The following is a 16925-nucleotide window of genomic DNA, read 5'->3' on the forward strand; positions in this document are numbered from 1 at the left end:
TAATTCTATTTGGTTTAAGTCCTGATTTTTTTTTTCACCAAGTAGAAAATCATTTATAGCTATTTTTAATTGCCAATGGAAATAATCAGTAAACAATCTTTAATAGGAATAGAAAAGAATTTTATTTGAGCCTGAGAGCTATAGCCTGGGGGACAGCCTACGACAACTCTGAGGAACGGCTCCAGAGAAGCATGATTTTCAGCACAGTTTTATATTTTGTAGAACAAAGAGCATCAAACAAGTCAGGGAAACATCCCTTCAAGATTAAAAAAAAAAAAAAATGACCAACAAACCAGAACAAACCAGATCATCATGTACACAGTGAGTCAGTGTGGCCTTGGCACCTGTGAAAGGAGTCTTATTACGGAGATAGTACCAGCACAGGCATCCCAGGGAGAGAGGCATTTAATCTTTATTTTTAACATGGACATTCTTTACTTCTGGTCAATGTACACTTTTTTTTTTTCAGTGATTAAAGCAGATATACAATGTATTTTTAGTATGACACAAATAGGCTGTTTTAATAACCATAAAATTCAAGTTAAATCATATACTAGCCAGAATGACTTCCCCATACCTCAATATGTGCAAATGTCTTACATTAAAAGCAACTGAAAAATTAAAATATAACAAAAGCCAGTTCTTTTTTTTTTATATAAAAGGAAAATCTCCTATAAAGTATACCCTATAAAACCAGGATTTATAGGAGAAGGCACTTACTACCTGTTCAAATGCTGAGAACACAACAATAATTTTTTAGTGTATTTTAAAGGGCAGTTGAAGTAACTTGACCTTTATTGGAAGGATTGTGTTATGTTCAGTTAAAATAATTTTAATATCATAAATAATTCTTCAAAATTAGAAAGAGTCCTCTGGCTTTTCACAGATAAATGCTTTTCTACCCCTGGATAGTCATAATGAGGGCAACATAAATATCCTAAACTCTTTTTCTGTGTGTACAACACAATGCCATCATTGTATCTATACTAGAAGATTCATAATGATATCTTTAATTTATTGAGCTCTTGTTGTATGCCAGTTCTGTGCTAAATGTCCTACACGTATTACCTACATATAATATCAACACATATACACACTCACACACACACACACACACAAACATCCCTATGAAGAGGGTATTATTATTTCCATTGTAATATTAACAATATTGAGGCTTAGAGAGAATAAATAACTTGCCAAAGTCATATAGGTAGAAGATAAAGCCAAATTTTGAAACTAATCTCTGAATTTTAAAACCTGAGCTGTTAATTAGGTTTCAGTATTTTGCAAGCTGGAATCCAAGTACACATTCTCACAACTCCATGATTCTATAACATACTTTAAAACTGTTTGCATTCTCTAATAAATAATCTAACTGATAAAAATATTTGTGCATTCTGGATCATCTGTGTGATCTGGGAACATTTGTCTTCATGCCCTGCCCTCATAAGCATGCCTAGATTCCAATAGCTACTGAGAAAGAAACCAGGCAGATTTAAAATATAAATGACTCTTTCCTACTAAGTGAAGGATATATGGCATTATGTTGTACTATTCAGATGAAAGTTTCTCAGCAATTCAGAGATGTTAAAATGAGGGGAATTGAATTACTGCACACCATAGTGTAATTAAAGGCATAGCAAACTCCAGAAGCTTGTACTCCAGCAACTGGCTCCTTATCCCCATTGCCAAGGACAGTTTAGTTTCAGAAAAATAAAATCTTATGCCACTTAAGATACATTGTATTATTTTAAATTTTATTGTTTTTATAGTTATTCCTATATTTGTAAACTTATTTTGGTACTATAATTGTATACAGTTAAAAGCATAAGGGCACTTCTGTTTTACCTTTGAACATATTTAAGTAATATAAAAACAATCTGAATCAATACTGGGAGTCTATAAATTTTTGTTTTCGTTTTTGTTTTTCTTTTATCTTAAAAGAAACTTGGAAGAGTTCTGTTGGGCGACACTTCATGTGACTGGTTGATTCTTAGCATCACATTATTAGTTTTTATTATTATTTTACACTATGTTGATATATACTGACTGCTCCATCCGGATCATTTTCATTTTCTCATTAGGCTTTTTTCTTTTGCCTTATTTTAGTTAATGTTTTAGCGTTTAAAGGGTAAAGCAATTCATTAGCCTTCATCTTGTTAAATATTTCCTATGGCTGTTCCCATGAATAATTATTTTAAAAGTATTATTTCTGGAACATAATGACTTGCTTTATTTTGTGTTTAGTTAAAACTTAGAAAAATATAACTCTCCCTGGCCTATGGTATGGTAATAGAAAGCAAGTTATAATAAGACAGAAATCCAAGTTCATTGAATTTCTGAGACGTAATGAACATGTTTGGAAATTATAAGGACTTGTTTGATTTTGCAATATTGCTACAAGCTTTTTAATGTAATAAATTAAAATTAAATATGAAAAAAATGAGAAATTCGTAATTTTCCCTAAGCCATTAGACACCTCCTCAAATTTTGCAAAATAAGTCCTGGAGGGTTAGCAGTAGCATGTACTGATTATGAGAACACCTTAATCCATTCTATCTTTTAAACTAGGAAAGGTGATACAATTCCCAAAGATACCCAATCCATTGTACTTATTGATTGGTTAGTGAGTTTTACCCATTATATTAGTTTCCAAAGGCATTGTAGTCTTTATTGTCCTTTTTGTTACTGAAGTCCTTAGAAGAATGCTGACTACTGGGAGGTAAAAAGGGTCAAATTTTAAAAAGGTAAAAGTAAAAAGATCAAATAAGAATCATTCTAAAAGAAGATGGTTTCTCTACCTTTTTATATACTTTAAAATAAATAATTAATTTAAAATAATAAAGTTAATCAGTGATCTGCAAACTTAAAATGCATTCTGAAAATCTTTTGCTCTCATCCTTTTCCATGCTATCCTTTCATCCACCCGGGGAGAATACTGAAACTATTTCTATTTCCACTTACGTACAAGTGTTCTGTCCATGGGCAGTAGTTCCTTCTTCCTATTTAGTATTTGAGAGGGGATGAATCATCTACAACATACGGCCATTCTGTACATTATTTTCATGTTAGGCTCTAGTTAAAATAAAACGCATTTACATTTCCATACATTGTATTGTTTGACATGATAATGCTTTCTATTAAACTGTACTTCAATATTTTGTTTTACCTGCAGCTGAATGTGGTGCATCTGCAACAAATAATGAAGGAATTTTGCTCTCTCCAAATTATCCACTAAACTATGAAAACAACCATGAATGCATTTATAGTATTCAGGTTCAAGCAGGAAAGGGAATCAATATTTCAGCCAGAACATTTCATTTAGCACAAGGAGATGTTCTTAAGGTAGGTGAACTCAGAATATTTATATTTTGATCATTTTTATTATTAAGTATACCCTAATACATACATACATATATATGTATATATATATGTATTTAATCAACCATAAGTTGATTCTGCCATTCATAAATTTAAATTATATATTATTTCCCTCTTTTCTGTTACTATTTTCATTGACATAGAATGTTTTGTTTCTAATGTTTATTTGTAATAAGTATTCTGTTCTTAATACATAAATTTTAAGGTTTCAATAACACCAAAATAAGAACACTTTTTGCCAAATATCTTATTTTGAATAAATATTATCTATAAAACATAATTAACATTTGAATGGTCATTTTAAAAAGAAATACAGTAACTTTTTATTTTGATGTTTATGAAGTAACTTACTGTATCTCTGTTGATACATGGAAAACTTATTGCACTAATGACTATAAGCAAGTTCATAATTTCTGAATATATAAAACTAACAATATCTGTAAATTATTTAAGAAAAAATATACTTTGTTGGTAATAAAAATTTCATGTAAAATTTATTAATGTATTTTAAAAATTTGAAATAATCAAATTTAAAGATACAATTTTAGGAAAATAAATGTTTTCATACTTGCTGATTTTAGTTTGCAAAGTAAGTGTTTTGGTAAATATAGTTTATATTCATTGTTGGAATAAAAATTTAATACTTCTATAAATCACATTTGAATATTTAAAAAATGATCACATGCCTTTTTTCTCATTGTCAATATTTCCTTAATCCAGGTAAGAAATTCAACATAAATCTGTTTTCACAAATCTTGAAAAAAAAAAATACGATGTCCCAAGTTGACAGGGATGGGGTAATTTTTGTTTAAGCAGTGATTTTAAGATTGTTGGTTATTTTCTTTTTTTAAAAAAGTATGATTTTGATGATAATTGATGGTTCTTTAACACAGATAGTACTGTATGCTTGTAAGATTTGTATAGACATGGGAAAGATGCTTGTAAGATTTGTATAGACATGGAAAAGATTTCCTGATGTACACCGAGATATATACAATTTTAGTATTAATTTAAGCCCTTTCCTGTTTCTTGGGCTTTTTCCTAATAGTCAATAGAAATTAAATTGTAATCTCTTCAACCTCCAGTTCACTGTTTGGATTTTCCTTTTAAAGTATGTTTTATTTGCTAAACTGGAGTCGACATTTAAGATAAATGGGATGCTTGTACTTAGAACTGAGGCATTATTTTTTTCACCTGTGGGGAAAAATGTATCAAGACAGATCAGAAATACGTGCGTAGCTAGTAATCTGTACCACGTAAGCAGCAATAATAAACATGTGTTTATAAGTTAAAAGTCAAGAAGTGCTTCCCCACAATCCCTAAAACGTTTCTCTGCTCTTTGTGATGCTTGAAATGTATGTATTACTTTTCCATACTGAATGATGTTTATTATTTAGAAAATTCATTTGGGATAACAGGTAATGCCTTTTAAAAAAATAGCCGTAATGTGTTCTTCAGAGTGCTTTTTGACTAATGTCTTACTTATTTGGAGTAAGATCACATGCACTTGTGATGTGTGTTGCCTTAATGAAGGGTGGGACCTCAATAATAAGTGACACTGTTGGGGGATATGATAGTGAGAGACAAAGGAAGGCAGAAAAACTCAATTTAAGGCTCTTTAGTGGATTTCATTACATAGCGATTTTTCTTTCATGAGTGAAAGGATGAAATTTTTTATTCCTAGAATTTTTTTTAAATTTTTATAACTTTCCTAGAAAAAAAAATATGTGTTCCAAAGTTCAGACAATTACACACTAAGTGTTAACATAAAAATACACCAATTAAATTGTCCTAGCTGTAGGTTTACCTGGGATTTATTCTAAATGATTGCTTTAAAATAACTTCACTAAACCACTCTATAGAGACAGTTTGGTATGGACTTTTAAACGCCATCTGTCTTCATGGTCTCTCCACCAGTGTAAAATGTAAAATGCTTATATGTTATTCTTCTCATTAATCCCGTGGACAACTATTAGTTCAAAGATACTTACTGACACAGGCACAGTTAGGCATGTACAAGCAGACAGATACACACTGCAAAAGACAAATGACTAATTCTCAAAGATTGCCAAGCCCAGAGTTCTCTCAGGGTGAAAGGTCATTTACCTAATCACAAAGTAGTCCATGAGAGCCCATCCTCAACCCCAGCACTTTCCAGTATTAAACCTAGTAGGCTCAGTTCTCTTCCACCATTCCAAGTAGGAAATAAGAAATAAGAAAAACAAATAGCCCATTATAGAGTCCTATGCCCCTTGACTAAGAGATTTGGAAGCATTTTCTTCCTTTATGTGGTAGGATTGGCTATCTTTTTTAGAATGACATTCTCTCGTAATACTCTTTATGTGAGTATGAGGCTTGGAAGAAGGTTTCGTTTTGTTTTGGTTTGGTTTTTTCTGGTTTCATCACTGTATTGGATTCTGACAAAAACAGAAGCAACAACAAAAAAACAAAATGTGTGTGTATTTATCTATATCTACACACACACACACACACACACACACACACACACACACACAAACAGCTTTCCTCTCTGAGAGCTCATCATCAAGGCTGATACTTGTTTTCTCACTCACCCACTGTCTCTCCCTCTTCCTTCTTTTTATAAATACTTTAGTTATTTATAACCACAGTAATAAATTTTGTATCGAGTATAGACAATCATATGAGGACTCTAGGTTATTTACTCCTGGCACCACTACCAGATTTCCTGATTCAGTAGATCTGGAGAAAACTGTTTCCATTGGTCTGCACTTGGAACTAAGGACTTTCATTGAGCTCTCCAGATTATGTGATGACCAGCAGGTTTGGGAATTAGGAATATATCCTACTTTGGGTTTGTTACTTTCAATGGGCAAGAATACTGAACTTCATGATCCCTCACTCAAAATATGTAACTTGATTCTTTCAATTAACATTTATAGATGATGATGATTCTATGTAGGCTTTAGACAGGCAATAATGAAAAACTCTTGTCAGCTGAATAGGACAAGAGCTGAATACCAGTCAGAAACCCTATGTTTGTTTGTATTGTTGCTGTGCTTGTTTTTGTTTTCAGAAAAAGACTAAGTACTATGTTTAGACAAAGGAATGGAGCAGGGACAAAAATCAAGGCGATCTTTTTACCACAGTCAGCATTATGAAGTTTAAAGGCTTATTTCTTATGCAAAATACAGGCTAAATGGATGATTATGGAGAAGAGTCAGTAAAATAACTCAAAATTGGTTTTGGGAGTCTGAAAGGAAAGGCTAGGAGATTATGTCATATGTTTGAAAAACTAGATAGTTGAAGGACTTGATTAATAACATTCTTTTAGAAGTATGAAAAGAAGGCTGTTCATGTGTTGCTGTTGTTGTTTTCTAAGATGTATTATTTTCAAGCTCTTTGTTAATTTATGTGTGAGTTCTGGCAGTACCACTTGTGAGAGCCTGTTAAATTTTCAGTAATTTTGTGAGCTGGTTGTTAAACATAGCCATTATTAAAAAATAAATTGTGTTACAATTAGATTACCATTAAATTAACTTACAATTAAAGTATATTCAAAACAGAGGTGATAAATGCAATTATTTCCTAATTATTTTACTACTTTAACTATTAACAGTGCTTTTTGGGTTAGTTATATGTATTGTATCTTTATGATAGAAATACTGTGACAGGTTGTACATCTCTTTCCAACTCTGTATTCAATGATGTCACCTTGAGAGCTTGATATTGGCCATAGTAGGAGTGTTTATGTCGGGGTCGAGAGGTTCTTGTTACCTGCCTGCTCTAACATTTGCACTGCAGAAATTAGGCAATACTACAAAATCTGACTTGATTTATTGTTTTGCTCATTGTCTGTACATAAGTAGAAAGAGTTTGTATCTGTGGTCATTTTATTGTGAATAGCACAAAAAATCAAGAAAATATACTTTCAAGTATTTGAAAACTATTATTCAGTTTAGTAAAGAAGTTGCTCATATCATCTACAAACCAGTGAAGTTCTGATATAACATTATTTATATTGTGTCATGTTTATTTTACTTATTAACATGAAAAATCAAGCAATATTCACTTAGAAACAACCTTTGTCTACAAGTTGCAGTTACAAGTTGGAGATACAAAAGTTTGGTAAAAAATACTGAAAGCATCCTGTAAGAATCAATTAACTCTTTGAAATTTAAAATAATGAGTACTGTATATTTTGTTACTATGTGTAAATAGCATGCTACACATCCCTTAAATCAGGGATTCACAAATGTCAGTCTGTGGGCCAAGTTGGAACTGAAACCTGTTTCTGTAAATTAAATTTTACTGAGAGAAAGCTATGTTCGTTCTTTCACGTATTGTCTATGGCTATTTTTGTGCTAGAATGGCAGTATTGAATAGTTGCCACAGAGATGTTAAGTTTCAAAAGCCTACAATATTTACTATCTAAACCTTTTTAGAAAAAAGTTTGTCAGCCTTTCTTTATATCAATACAAGTTACTAAAAAAGATATATGTATGTATATATACATTCACCAATTTGGTTTGTTTGAGAGCTGGTTTTTAAACGTTTTCTAGCACACCAGTGATCTCTTTAATCCACCACAGGTATGTGTCAACTCGGCTTGTTGTTCATTGGTAATCCTTTGTTATTTCCCCCTCAAAAGCACTCTCTAAATAACCATTTTGTATAGAGTGCAATGTTAGGACTCATAAAACCCTTCCTTTTCTCCCATATTGAGGATCTCAGAAGTAAAATGATTTGTGACGGGCCATACAGCTTTCATGACAAAGTTCGAACTTGAACGTAACCACAAAGCTAAGGCCCTTGAAAACCTGACCCTTCATTGTGCTCCCAACTCCCTCACTTAAAACATAATAGCTCTTATAATTGAGTACACATTATATAACTGTTACAAAGACATACATATTTGAATACAAACAGGTATTATCTTCTCTGTTACATATCATCTTTGGAAAGAACATATTAAGATTTAGAATATTGTCCTTTTTGATTAATGATTGTAAAAATTTTTTTCTTTTTCATTCAAACTTTGACATCTTACTCAACTTATCAGAAAAAAATTATTTAAAATTTTAAATCAACCTATAAAACAAATGGCCAGATATGAGAATTCTAGTATCCATAAGCAGAAATGATTTGAAGGTTTGTGTGATTGTTCTCATGTACATGTGTAGTTTCTCTCTTTTGATTTTACTTTTTTATGTACTTTTTGCTCTTGGGTTCTGATAACACCCTACTTGCTGATTTTTTAGAGAAATGACTGGGCCTGTGCCTTCTAATCATACCTTCATTATGTCATTAACAACAACACAGTTTTGACTGTTGATAAGCATTTTATTGTAATAGACCTTCCGGATCTAGGAGAGGGTCTGTACACCATAACTAATTTCAGGCGCTGATCCATTATAAAAGGTTTGATAATTGAAACATGGCAATATTAAGTTCTAGTCCATTCTAGTGTAAGACTACCCAATCAATTGCAACATTATAACAAATTAGAGTCTCATCAAAGAACTTCATTAATGTTATAAAAGCCCTCAATGCATTTCATGATATTAGTTCTCAACAAAAGTTGGAATTCTACATTTGACATAAAAATAAGTCTTCATTATCTGAATTAGGTGCTAAGTGAGAATATTTCTATGGGGAGCATCAGAGTCCTCTCCCTTTCAGTTGAAAAGTATACTATTATACAATTACCTTAGTCTTCTTTAATTTTACAAACTTCTGAAAAATAAAAATAGATACTAAGACAATCTCAAAAATAATAATAGTAACATTATACTTAAAAAAAAGGAAAAGGAAAATAGGCCCAAATAAATAAAAACATAATTAAAGATTCTGATTTAAATAAAAATAGAAATGAGAAGTAATAACCTCAAAATTTCTATGTGGTTCTGATCAGACCCAATATAATCACTCTGTACTATAAATTTACTTTTAAATGATAGGTACATTTGGTTTACTTTATTTTCTCATTTGGATGATTGCATTCATGTCTACTTCAAATGTAATTTGTCTTTGGCTGCATTGCTTTGTCCTTTCTTGTTGCCTTTATGTTCCCATCTGTATTTGAATATATTTGAAGGATTTTATTTACAAGTCAAACAGTATTGACTTGATCATAACTATAAAACTCTTTTCTTTTTAAAGCCTTCCTAATTAACACTTGTTTCTCATTTTGATTTAATGATTTTATACATGCTTCCAAAATTTCATGGCTGAATGATCACACTTCATTTTACTTTGATAATTATAATGATGTTTCCATATTATTTGTTTTCCATCTTTTGACTTTACATTGTTAAATAAACTGTTGTTAGTTTTGGTGCTGAATTAGATTCTCCCAGCTGAGCTTAAGATAATTCTTTTAATTTGAAAATATTAGCTTTTTTTCATACGTTACCTTTCAATGGTTATTTTTTAAATTATTTCTTAAAGAAAGCTTATTTTTTAAAAGGAAAAATATGCTTATAGCTCAAAAAATAGAAAAACTCATTATAAATATGTTTGGCTGACAATATTGGGTTTTTTTAAAAATCTTTTTCAGGCTGAGAATGATGTCTTAATTTAAAAAAAAACATTCCCAGCACCTGACACAGAGCAAAGAACAAAATATACGTTGAGTTATTTGTTACTTTTTACATTATTATTTTTGGAATGATTTTTATATATGGAATAAAATAATGATTTCTGCTATCATTAAACTTTTTTCTTCATTAGCATTGAATATTTCAGGAAAAAAGATTAGGAGAGATGTTTTTAAAAATTAAAAATAAATTTCAACAACCAATTTCTGCTTACTTAATTGCAACAATTATTTAGTTTGTATTTTCTCTTCATTTGGCTGTTTTTGACAAACTGAAAGTTATTAAAATGTATCCACAGATGAAAGCAGAAAAGTTGAACCCAATAAAAATTAGTTATAATATAAAATTTATTTTTAATAATTTATTATATTTAATAATTATTTATATTTTATATTTGTGAATGTATTTTACAGATTTATGATGGAAAAGATAAAACAACTCATCTACTAGGAGCTTTTACTGGTGCATCTATGAGAGGACTGACACTCAGTAGCACTTCAAACCAGCTCTGGCTAGAATTTAATTCTGATTCTGAAGGGACAGATGAAGGCTTTCAACTTGTCTATACCAGTAAGTATTTTGGAAGAAAAAAAAAATGGCCAAACAATGATCCCAAGTATTAAATAATTGCAGTATACCAGATCAGGTCATCAACATTTGATTATTAATTTGCAGTTTACATCTCCCTTCTACATATATAATTTTATCTGATTCTAACTACAACTTCAAAAATTGCAGATATTCTAACTGTTGCCATTTTAAAGTTGAAACAACTAAGGTTCATAAAGTGTAAGTAATTCATGATTTTGAGCTTATTAATATATATATTTTAAAATGTTAGTACTCTCCTCATGAAATATTTAAGAAATACAATTAAACCTTTTAATAAATGGGAATCCAATGTTAGAGCTCCTACCTGTAATTGCAAAATACACACAATATATGTGTGGTAGGTATAATTGGTCAGCCATTAATGATAACTGATGGTTTTAGATGATTGTATACTGAAGAGTAGCTAAGTTTTTAGTTTGCTTTGCTTTTGTGTTATATTGCCTTGTTAAAAATAAATTTATACAGACCTATTGTATTAGGCTCAAGTCATCTATTCTGACATTTAAACAGGTAGAAGCTCAAAGACAGAACCATTGAGAACCATGAGTAGGTGGGTTACATCAATTGTTACATGAATTAAATGAACTTATTTTACTAGTACCATAATTTAAGAAATACACTAATTATATCAGTGAACAATAAATCATATTCAAATAGCATATTTATTGAGTTTCTGCTCTGTGTAAGAACTGTTCTAGGAAAGTAAAGTCATGTAAAACTGAGGTGATTACTGGCTGTGTGTTTAATAAATTTACAATTTACCAGATCAAATCAGTTTTTGGAGGTTCAGAATACTCATTTAATAAAGCAAAATAAACTTAAGAGCAATATTCAGAAATCTTTACTGTTAGAACATTTGAAAAAATCTATTGACTTCCATAAATTTTCTCAAGAAATCAGATGAATGAAAACTATTACAGAAATTGGGAAGCTGAAGAAATTACAGCATTGAGGATATTCACGTGGGATTCTAAAAGGAATTTGAATCAAATTATTGTTTGTAAAAATATTCTTTCTTACTGACATGAAAACTTAAGGACATGTAATACTGAGAGATTATTCTTGCTCCTTGTTTGCTTCAAGGTTTTTTTCAACCTGTGCTCGAATTGTTACTTTATTAACACAACATACATTAACAAAATGATGTTGAATACATATTTCTAAATCCTAAGAACTATTGGATACAATGTGATTTCTTATGAAGTCCTCCCAAAGACAAATGAAAATCCAAGCAAATCATATTTACAGATATTGCTGTGTGGTGGACTAAAAGTAATAGTATTGAGGATTATTGCTCAAATATAATTGGTGTGATCTGCTCAGAAGGGCAAATATTTTTTAATCTGCTGTCCTCTTTCCCTTTCTGTTTTCTGACAGGGCTGGTGACATTTTTCACATCATAGCTCAATGTTTACATAATGGTCTTTCTTTGTTCTGTGCATTTTGCATTTCTCTTTGTCTGAAATGTCAATGGGTTTCATAGAGGAAATCTACATTTTCTTTTCTGATATTTAAATTCTATGTAACTTGAGATTATTGATGCAAAGATACTGAGTATCATAGGCCATACCTGTATTTAAATTGTATGGGGTGCTCAGGTGATTGGAAGGAGTAAAACCATTAACTTTATTGCCATTGCTATGCGAGCTACTGGATGTCAAAAAAAGAAAAAGAGAGAGAGAGAGAAGGAGGGAGGGAGAAAGGAAGGAAGAAAAGGAAGGAAGGACGGGAAGAAATTCTTAAAAAGAAAACATTTGCAGTCACCCTTCTTTTCTTAATGACTTTGATTTTTCATTATAGGATATGTATCATGAACATGGAAAGCGATAGAATTGGGAAAAGGGTATAAAAGCAATTTTTTTTAAAAGGGCAGATGTATATCTATAAATATTTTTCCATATCAGAACTGAAACTAAAATTTTTCAGTATCAGATCTGGAAGTAAAATGTTTATAGTCTACTTCCAAGGTGTCTCTGGATATGACCAGGTCAGTAAATGCTCCTGTGATTTTCTGAACCAATGGCTATGTTCCAAGCCCCTCTTTTGGGGAGGGTCCTGGAAGTAGTAACACATCTGTTATTAATTTTATTTGTTCCTAAGTGTTACTTCTGATTTTTACAATGGCAACCTTTCTGCACATCTGCAATTATCTTAATAGTTAACCACAAATTTCCTAGCTTTAAAGAAGCTTCTTCCCATCCTTATATACTTTGCTTTCTAGTATATTTGATTCCCCACCCACCTGGGACATCAAGTGAACTCTTCAACTTCAAGACCATTTCAAATATTTCCCTACTGGTGCTTACCTGATTCCTATAGCCAGAGTTAGCCTATTTTTTAACACTCCTTTTGCTATAGTCTATATCCACAACTACTGTAGCTGTTACCACATGGTATTGTGGTTTTACTTTCTTTGAAACATATTGTGCATAGTTCTTTATGGGGCCATTTCCCTTAGTGATATCTTTAGTCAGTGTTAGTTTAATTGCAACTTTTTACATTTTCTTGATGAATTAATATGTGGTCTGAATACTGACTTTTTAAAATATTTTTGTGATATAGAAGATTCTACTAGGCCATGCATTTTAAATACTCATAAAATTTTTAGAAACAGTAATTCATTTCTGGACGTGAGAGAATTTGCTAAGTGTTCAAATATAAGGAAAAATGGAAAAGAACATGTTTTGTATATGAATCCGTGTATACAGTCATTCCTAAATCCAGTTCCACTCCTGCCATTTTGTGGTATGTTCTCCTTAAAATTGTTCCACTTTTATTTCTGAAATAACTGAGAGAACACTGTGAGATGCAGAGGATTAGAGACAGGAGAGAGGAAATTTGGCTAGGGCAGATCAGGTAAGGATTCATGAATTAAGTAGTATTAAAGATGTGTTGATGGGCCACAGAAAGAAATAGTAGAGAGTATTCCAGGCTAAGAGAATAGGATGAAGAAAGGCACAGAGATTAGAAAGAACATGTTAAGCAGATTCAAGATAAATACAGCAGATAATTTAATTCAGATTAATCCCACTTGCCTAGGCTTCTCACAATCCTAGTTTTAGCATAAACAGGCCTTTTTATGATCATCCTTATCTAGTGATGCCTGTCCTGTCTAATAATAGTCACTTTTTATCTCTTTCTGTTATCTGTTTGTTCATTTAATAACACTCGCTACTGTCTGGTTATTTCAATTTTAAGTAGACAGAATTGCATTTGGATGACATTAAAATGAAGAAATATTCTAGAAAAAAAGCCTTTAAAATGTGTTTTATTTCAACTGTCTTATTGGTCCATTCATTATATAATCACTAAAAATAGCAAATGGGCTAGTGGAAAAAGTGGTTGAGATGCAGCTTTGGCTTCAAGCAGTAGAAAACCTAACCATGGCTTAAACAACCAGGATGTATTTTTATCATATAAGAGTTGTGAAGAGAAAAAGCATAAGTAGGTCTTGATTCAGTTGCTGCACTAGGCAACAACCATGCCCCTGTTTTTTTGCTGTGGCATTCCTAGAGTGTTCACTTTTTATTCTCATGCTTGTTGTGACATGGTCACAAGATAGCTGCTTTAACTCTGGCCATAGGCAAGGCAAAAAGAAAGAGGGAGCAGGTAGTGTCAGCCACGTGTATCCCTTTTATCAGGAATGCAGAATCTCCTGTCAGACATTCTTGTATCTCTCCTTGTCCAAAACAGGGTTATGTAGTTATGCCTACATTTCCTAGCAAGGCAAGCTGGAAAATGAAGTATTTGGCAGACTAAATGATTGAGTTATATTATGAGACTGTCACTGTATACTGCCTGATATGATTCTGTCACTGCTGAGTACAAAATCAGGGTTTTGTTCCTGAGGGAGAAATAAAGTAGAGATATTGAGAAGACAGTGTACAGTGTCTACCATGATGTACAGCTGTAACATATGCAAAAATAATAAGTTCAAAGATATTATATTAATATATACCTCTGTGATTAGTAGTGTCATGGAAGTCCAGAGACTCTTGTGTGTGTAGAAGGGAAAAGCATTTAGCTCACTCATTATCAATAGTTTTAGTTCTACTATACTGAGAAGATAGTGAGCTTCTCTCACTTTCCTCCACCAATAAATAAATGATAACATACCTGGTGTGAAAATGTTATACTGCATTTAAGGGGAGAAAAAGTCCCATTCCTTTATTTTTCTAAAGTAAATTAAATGTCCTCATTCTTTAGAGTTGTCTAGAATAATCTTATTTAGTCTTTGTTAAAGATATTCTTCTTCTACCAAATTAGTTTCTCAGTCAACTGTAGTTTGATTTAAAGAATTGAAGGATGGATGGCTGTGCTGGTTGAATATAAAAGCCATGTGACAAACTTAATCAGACCTGACTACCATTAGGGAATCCAATTGCTCTTCTATCCCTCCAGCCTCTCAGAGTTAACTCCCTTCTTGAGTCAGGCCAGTCTTCCATTGTGTTCAAAAATGGCTAACAATTACTCTTGCCCTTGAGAAACTGAAAACTCACTCCAAATAAAGATCTAGATGAGGTATATTTTCAGGTGCTTTATACAACAGAAATTAATTAATTCCCCTGTGACTCATAAATGCATAATTGTCTTTCCTAGAGGGTGTAGGGAAGTAAAGTGAGAGAGAAAATTGCCATTGCCTTCCTTTAAAGCTGGCAGAATAAATCAGAACTTAAGATCTCAATGCAATATCCTCCCTAAAACATCACTCTGCTCTGGATAATTCTATAATAGAACTTAGCAAACCTGATAGGATACTCTCACCAGATTCCCTCAGCCCCTCCATACACATTTCAAGAATACATATCTAAATCTGATATCTTTCACTGTATTTCTCTCTGAAGGCTGAGTTGTAGAAATATCATTTCTTTTTGGTCACATATCTCATCTTTTATACCTCTATTGGAATCAATTTATTATTGTGAAAATTATTCATTGGATTATAGGTTTAAATTTTGTCTTTTCCCACTGGAATGTTTTATGCTCTGGGGATAGAGATTACTGAAGAAGACAAAGTTCCTGCCCATTTGGAGCTAACTTTTTAGTGGGGCAAAGCAGAAAAGAAAGATAAGAACAAAAGTTAACTGCATTTAGAAATAATTTATGATAGGGTGATGGGTTAGATAGTACAGAAGATGGGTCTTCAGGAGATGCTATGTGAATTGAGACCTAATTATAACTCATAGTAAGAGGGAACCACATGCAGATCTGAGGGTAGAGGGTTCTAGGCAGAGAGATCAGCAAGTTTAAAGGCCTAAGAGAAGACCTGAACTTGAGTTGTTTTGCTGGAGCTGGATAAGCAAAGAGAATGGGACAAAATGAGAACTAAAGTTGGAAGCTAGGCAGGGGTAAAGTGGACTATAGTAAAGGACTTGGAATTTATTTAAAAGGGACACAGAGACATTTAACATTATTATGACATTAAATATAAGAGTTAAAAATAATAGCTAACATTTATCCCCCACCTCCTGTATATAAGATGTAACTCTATGAGGGAAGTACTAGTATTCCCAGTGAGAAGAGACAGAAAAACAAAGCATAAAAAATTGTTACTTGCCTAGGATAACATAGCTCGTAAGTGCAGATATTAAAATTGAACTGAGGGATCTGCCTCTAGAATTCATGAGCTTAATCACCTCCAACCCAAATTTTGGATATTTTATATTTAAAATTCCATGGATTTAGCATCTTTTTTTAAACTGTTGATGTAAATATAGAAAAATAATAATTTTAAAAAATTAATGCAATTCTTCCTTAAAGAGACTTTTTGTCATTTTATGCCTAAGATTCTGAATGCTTTATTATTGACTAAATTTACTATCAAAGAATGACTGAGGCCTAGTATTTTTTATTTTGTTCATGAAATCTTTAAACTCTATTTCTTGAAGATACGCCTCATTGCAGATTCTTCTAGCTCTGTTCATTTATAGTTACCCAACTTTCATTCAGTAGAAAGGAATTGGGTATTTTAAACAATCGTCCATTAAAAAGCTAAATTGCACCTTTTTGGTAGATTATAGCATTGTCTTCTCAAAAGCTGATCTGGCAAATGTCCATGATGCCTAGCCATTAGGCATTACCTCTGGGCTCAGATGTCTTTTTGTTATCACCTATGCACATTTAGTTTTCTAAAAAGCCTACTTGAGAAATGTCTATTGTCCCAAGGGAAGAGTTCAGATATGTCTGGACATTCTTAGCCTTTGAGTTTTGTTCCTTGAAATAATTCAGTAATCCACACTGAACTTGGCCATTTCAAAATTTATATTCAAATTAAAGATGGGTAGCAGTTGAATTGTGATGCCTTTTCTTGCATACTAGTTTTACCAATTTGTAATAAATTACCCTATTTAAGCT

General features: G+C 31.8%; 1 protein-coding gene across 1 annotated transcript in view; it reads left to right on the top strand.

Moving 5' to 3' along the window:
• CSMD3 (CUB and Sushi multiple domains 3) overlaps positions 1–16925 on the top strand; it is a 1010791-nt gene that overhangs the window by 730862 nt on the left and 263004 nt on the right. Inside the window, exons 23-24 of the mRNA XM_064476888.1 lie at positions 3176–3345; positions 10373–10529. Coding sequence (XP_064332958.1) covers positions 3176–3345; positions 10373–10529 — 327 coding nt within the window. The remainder of the gene's footprint in view (positions 1–3175; positions 3346–10372; positions 10530–16925) is intronic.

The sequence above is a fragment of the Camelus dromedarius genome, chromosome 20 (genome assembly GCF_036321535.1).
Source record: "Camelus dromedarius isolate mCamDro1 chromosome 20, mCamDro1.pat, whole genome shotgun sequence".
Taxonomy (NCBI): Eukaryota; Metazoa; Chordata; class Mammalia; order Artiodactyla; family Camelidae; genus Camelus; species Camelus dromedarius.